We start from the raw sequence: 6958 nt of genomic DNA on the forward strand, positions 1-6958 counted from the left end.
TTAGTGTTATAAATTTAAATAAATTAATCTGATTCGGGAAAAAATTATTTTTAAAAATTAAATTACTTTAATAAATTTTAACAGTTAAATGAATTTCTTCTCTTAAAATTTTAAAGATTTTTTTTTATTCTCGTTGAATCCATCATTTACATTTAAACTTTACATTTCTTATGAACGGTATTTTTCTCTAATATTTTTTCCGTACATCCAAGCACATTTATTTTTAATTAAAAAAAAAGATTTAAATAAAACAAAATTCATATATATATATATAAAACAGAAGCTTTTTAAAAATCATTTAAAAGCAAAAGAAAGAAAAAAAACTTTTCAGTACATTTTTAATTTTTGTCATTTTTGAAGTTTGAAACAAATTAAGTTTTAGTATACTTTTTATTTTTTACTTTTCGCCAACTTCAGAATTAAAAAAAAATAATTCAGAAATTAAAAAAATTGAAGGGAATCGTTTTTTAATTTTTTCTTTTAAGTTTTATTATCTTTTTAATTAATTTAATTGTTTACGTTCTACAAAAAATGTTCAACGTTATGGCTTTTATTATTTTTATAATGTACATTTTTTCAGGTAAGCTACTACTAAAAAATTGTGAAACTAACAGTACAAATTATATTTTTTGTATTGAAAGAAAGCAATTCTCATGATAAGCAGCAGATCGGTATAACTTTCGCGGCTGTTTAAGTATATTACTTTCGGTTTGTGTGCTTGCGCATGCGCGCAGTGTCTCACTGGGTGCTACTTTAGTACGTAATGATTAATTTCAGCGAAAATCATATTTGGTGTGGTAATTTGCATATCACTCGAATGGATTTTGTTATTATTTTTATTAATCGCACGGGTGTGCTATACATAGAAGGGAGTAGATAAAGAAAAAAATGATTATTTATTTAAATTCTGCTCTAGATCAAAAAATATAATTTTTATTTACGGCTTTCAATCTGTCGTCAAAATTAAAACTTTTTTTTTATTTCGTCGAAAGAAAAATGTAAATCCGATTTAAAAAACAAATCGCTCTAAAGAGCCGAAAAAATATTTTTCAATTCTTTAAATTGAAATTCTCTGAAACGTGGCAGATTAAAAACATACAACTACGTACAATTTACTATTTTATAATTTAGTTCCGACATAAAAACTCAGAGTAAAGTTTAAACAAATTATTGTTAGTATATTTAATTTTTATTTATTTACCTACTTTTTCTTTTAATTTTATTATTATTTAAATAAAATACGATTAAGCTTACAAAATTGATTTTTTTAAATATATTTTTAAAATTGTTGCGTGTTTTTCAAAACATTATTCGCGTGAAACGTCAAGGAGAGAAACCTACGTTTTGTTAAAAAGAAAAAATTATGCCGAGATATTACTGAATGTAAGCTAAACCTGTCTGAAACGATCTAATATGTTGATAATCGAACGGGAGTTATCAAAATCGGTCGTCTGTTACAAAGCAAGAATCGAACTAATAAATAATTTACAAACGGGTCGAATTCAAAACCACCTCATTTTTGTCCTATATTTAAGCCGTTTAAAAATAAAATTCGTAGTTCAAATAACCCAAAATCGAAGGTTTTGATGTTAAAATCCTAATAAGAGAAAGTTGCTTTTATATAGATTTGATTACTAGACTGTGGATACCGGTATTCTTTGGCGGTCGAGGTTCATTTAACCGACCATATATGTCACGAACGGTCCGCCTGAGTAAGTTCAAAACTACACCTCGTTCGCTTGTCGTACATCGGGATCTCATCGGACTGTGGGGTGGTCGCTTACTTTTCACTAGTTGAACGGATTGCAATGTACACGTTCGGAAAATAAATAAAAAGATAACTCAAAAATTGTAATTTTAAATGTTTTGATCTATGTTTTTTCAGGAGTACAGTGCTCGACCGTCGCGTTTAATAACCGTCTTAGTATGAAATTGAATTATTGCTTCCTCATAGCTGAACAAACTGTATATAATAGTTACTATTTTTCTTATATAAAAAATAAATAAATAAATGAAAACGCATAAATAATTTAGATATTTAGAGTACCAATCGTTTTTTTATTTCCCCTTTGTAGAATGTTTAATATATATTCTAGCTGTATATAATCGTCGTAAAATTAATTAACATCGTTGCCGGCTTATGGCGTTGTTATTTTTGTTATTTACAGGCCTACAGAAGCTTACCGAGTTGAAAAACAAATTATATATATATTGTAAAAAATCTGTAATCCAAACACAATCGAGACCAAAAATGTTAATCGTATTATAGGAAAGAAAATTCGGTAGCGTAATACACTTTTTATATCGATAGCTTTACTGGAATTTATTTTTCACGGCGATTAGAGATAATCGTAAAAATATTTTATAAGTAAAAAAAAATCATCAAATTTCAAGTACCGGGTGGTCAGGTATTGGAATAATGTGAAATTTGATATAATAAAAAAAAACCGATGTAAATAAACGGAAATTACAATTAATTTAATCTAAACGAACAATCTAATGAACGTATGACCGATATACTCTTGAGTCTAGCAAAACAGCCTTTTGAGAATTTTAGTAATAAAAGTTAATTCGTAGCGCGATTGATGTTTAAGATAATAGGAAATAAACTTATTTTAAAATCTTTGATTTATAGCGAGGAAACCCGGTAATATATTATAACGAAAACTATGAGCTGATAATTTGGCATACTGACGGATCAAAAATTGATAACCTAGAAATGTTGACCGTAAACCCGCGAAATATAAAAATCTTTGTAGTAATATTTTCGCTTCGTTCGCTCTTCTAATAGTTTTTTTTTTTTTTTTTTTATAAATAGGACTGGGTTTTTTACGCGATAAAGAACAACTGTAATTATGTTTGCTTTTTTCATTTACTCGCGATTAAATTTTAATTTAACATAAATAAATATTAAATAAGTTAATCTGTAGTATTTAAATAAATTTAGTTGTCTAATTGATGCGTTAGGTAATTATTTTACGTGATTTATTTCGTAGGCCGATTAATTATAATGAAGCTATTTCGTTTAAGGAAGTTAAAAAGAAAAACCCTTTTTCTTTTACGTCTTTCAGATTACTGGGAATTTCGGAATTATTTTGTATACGTACTTTTTTTTAAATGATATTTTGTCTCGCAAAATTATTTACCCCTTGATGAATCGGTAATTTTTCTTAAATTAAAAAAATATATAGATTTGTATTTTATTTATAAATTTTCAATAAAATAATTAGAAATCCGGTTGAAAAAATTAAAAAATTGCTTCTTTTTTTAGATGTTTTTGTATAATATTTATATAGTAATAAGAGTAATATATTTAAAGTTAAAATAAAATATGTTTCGTAATAAATTAAATTATTTTTTTTTTTACAATTTTTCCAATAAATTGAAATTACTTTGTAATTATATCTAAAATAAAATAAAACTTTACTTAATGTAATTTTTTTCTATTTCATAATTTTTTTAATTTCCAAATTTATAATTAATTATTACTGTTAGATTAAGTAAACACAAAAACCTAGAAAATGCTTAATAAGCGTTAAAAAAAGGAGGGAAAACATTTTAACAACCAAGCGTAAATTGACATAGGTATTTATAATTATTCGTTGTAATTTCTTTTCTTTTTTAATTTTAAATCTACTTTTAAATTTTAAGTGTAACAAAAAAAATTCTAGTTTTAGAATTTACCCGTAAAAATGTATAAATTTAAATAAGTAATATTTTAATTATTATCAATTTTTTTTACGTTTTACAAATTTCACGAGTGTGGAGGTTATCACCTGCGGTAAAAGTTTTTGACAAAATTCCTCTGAAAAAAGTACAAAAATTTTATTAAATTCAGTTATTAAATTTTTAATTTTTTTTTAGAAGTTATGTTTTTGTGTATTGTTTTTTTCCTTTACTTCTAAATTTTTTAGGTTAAGTTTTCCTTTAATGAAATATTGTTACAATTTGCATAAATTCTAGTGAAAAATTTACGTGTTATACAACGAAGAAAAAAGAGAGTATTTTGCATCACTTTAAATGTCGAGGTTTGTTTTTAGCCGAAACAAGTATATTTTATGTTTATATAAAAATTAAGTTCTACTGACCATGGCGACCATGTTGACTGTTGATTATTTTATATCTTCCGTGTTACGCACAAACAGGTCGATCCTGTTTTGATTTAAATAAGTGTTATAATTTATATACGGATGGTCTTAAGACGATTGTTGCCCGTAACCGTCTCGTATTTAAACTGCTTAGGTTGCGGTAGACAGCGACTCGTTTGTTACTATTATTATTACTATAGATTGAACACCGCAAACAGCTGTTTGCGGTGTTCTTGTTACGTTTTGACTAGACTACACCTCCCCACTTAATGTTTAGTTGTTGTAGGCCCAGATACATACATGACCTTTTTTTTAACTGTTGCTCTTTCTTTGTTTAACAATTTTATATCCTTCTCTGTTTTTTTTATACGCTGTTCTCTCTTCTTCTTCTTCCTCCATAATCTTTTTTATTCGTTTTATATATCCTCGTCTAATGTTCTAATTTGGTCCTTAGCTTTACTTATTAGTTAAATTTGTATTTAAACAAAACTTGGCTTGGTTAATATTCTAGCTATTTTCTCATCTATCGGTTGCAATTTTAATTGTTTAGCTCTCCATCTTTTTCATTCTCTTTTTTTGTTGGTTATCTATTTATTTTTTGTTTTATACACACACACTGAACATTCTAACTTTGTTTACCCCCTCCCGATTTTTTTTTCGCTCCTATCGAATACTTGACCTTCTTTAAACAGCTACTATTATACATTATATAGCAAACAGTTATAAGTTTTTTTTTAATCTTTATTTATTTTGTGTCACTAACCTTCTTAACATTTCATTTATTTCATCTAAATTTTTTAAGGCACCGTTCTTTTAAAAAAAGATTTTTAAATACTTTTAAAAATCTTCAAATAAAATAAAATAGTTACGAGTGAACGGAAACCCGTTTTTTTTTTTTTTTTTTTTTTTTTTTTTTTTTTTTTTTTTATTTGAAGATTTTTTTCAAAAAAAAAAAATACTTAAAAAGTACTTTTTTAACGAAAATTTTTATTTGTATGTTGTTATAAGTAAAACCGTATTTATCCGTACATTTAAAAAAAAAAATATTCGTAATTTCACGGTATTAAGAAAAGCCGGTACTGTATTTGTTCGTGAACGTTTAAACTTGATTTTCGATTTACTTCTTTCTGAGAAAATTTAATACCTTTTTTTAAAGGTTATGTCGGACGTTTATGTCTTTACAAAATAATAGTTATAATTTTGTTCGGCGGCCTAAATGTATAATTTCACTATTTTTGTCGTCATCGATGCGTTTAATTGTGAATTTTATAGCTTATAGTACCCGTCGCTTGATGCACTGTTTACCGTTTATGCTACGTTGATTGGAAAAAAAATTCGAAATTTACGGGGAAAAATAACTACTATTCTTTGTGTACTATTATACTATTTGAGTAACTATACGTGTACTATTATTTGTACACGTATATATGTACATGTTGAACGGGATACAGAAAATTTAATGTTTTTTTTTTTTGTTTTTAGTTTTGGATAAAGTAATATTATTTCTGTAAAATAAAATATATTAATTATCCTACCGTACTAAACGACATTTGTATGTATGTCTGTGGGCGCGTACCCCTTAGTTTAGCACCGGAATGTAACGATCGCTAGCGGAAAATCCCGATTCCTTAGTACACGTCTCGTGATGGTCAGGTGTATACTTTTTATATTACTATATATCGATATGCCGTATACATATATATCTCGATTTTTTGGAAAAATTTAGCACTTTTTAACCGGATCCGAATTTTCGGACGCAAAATGCAAATATCTCGAAAACGGTTGGTCCTACCGCTCTGAAAAATTTTTTAGACCCACCCTTGACGACACCCTATCCGCTTCCAGTGGTACCTATCGCATGATGATATTTTAAAGTGCGCCGTGGCACCCAACTTTTTAGGCCACAAATCACGCATATGAAAAAAATTGGCAAAAACATCAATTTTTAATTTGAAGCTATGACTTTTACGTAATCTTACATATCATCACCAAAGCTTGCTGTCAATTCCATTCTGAGATACCATCCTAAAACTATTTTTTACATTTTAGTGTGTGGTAGAATTTAAACCTAGTGTGGACTGTATTTTTGATGAGATGGTACGAAACGAAGCAACGCTATGTTCTTCTTGAATCGTTATATTTAATTTCTTGTCGCCCTTGACATTTTCATTGAATTACAATATTTACATTAAACTTAAGAATATATGACGCTTTAGTCATAATTGAACTTGAACATTATCAAGAAACTATAAGTCCCCTTGGACTGAAATGAAAACACGACCGCACTGCGCGGGATTCTGACGTAGAATGATCGTACGGCCTAACTCGCCGGTGAGCGCTAGCACCCACTAGATAGCAGCATTGGACGGCTCGACGTGGAACGGAACAGTATGTTTAATTTAATTGTGGTGTTTTAATTTTTTAAATATTTTTTTATTTATTTATGCGGTTATTTTTCTTCATAACATATGAACTATAGAAGTAGGCACCGGAATGTACCGATCAGTAGCGGAAAATCCCGATTCTTTAGCATCAATTTCTAGAGTTAAATTTTTAATTTAACTTTCACCTTATCGATTTTCATCATTCCAAAAAAAAATATTTTTACACAAGAGGTAATCAATTTTGGACACATAATAATCCCACTCCGAGACGCCGCCCACCAGGGCAACCCGCCCGGAGGGCCTAGCTACGGAGGCGTGCAGTAGGCACCCCTGCGGCTAGTATATTTTTTTATATTCCCACCTACTCCTCTGGAACGGATCTACAATCAAGTTTGACTCGCGCCAGAGGAGTGTCCTTTACTCTAGCTCGCCTCCCCGCCCGCCGGCTGTATGTCCGGCACGGCAGGTCAGTTCACCGGTTAGCTC

The 6958-nt window shown here is 28.6% G+C and overlaps 1 protein-coding gene across 1 annotated transcript in view; it reads right to left on the minus strand.

Moving 5' to 3' along the window:
* The window catches only part of LOC142332006 (troponin C, isoallergen Bla g 6.0101-like), a 39518-nt gene extending 35164 nt beyond the window's left edge, over positions 1 to 4354 (minus strand). Inside the window, exon 1 of the mRNA XM_075378063.1 lies at positions 4089 to 4354. Coding sequence (XP_075234178.1) covers positions 4089 to 4100 — 12 coding nt within the window. The 5' untranslated portion in view covers positions 4101 to 4354. The remainder of the gene's footprint in view (positions 1 to 4088) is intronic.
* Positions 4355 to 6958: the final 2604 nt, after the last annotated feature.

Source organism: Lycorma delicatula, chromosome 11 (assembly GCF_047948215.1).
Source record: "Lycorma delicatula isolate Av1 chromosome 11, ASM4794821v1, whole genome shotgun sequence".
Taxonomy (NCBI): domain Eukaryota; kingdom Metazoa; phylum Arthropoda; class Insecta; order Hemiptera; family Fulgoridae; genus Lycorma; species Lycorma delicatula.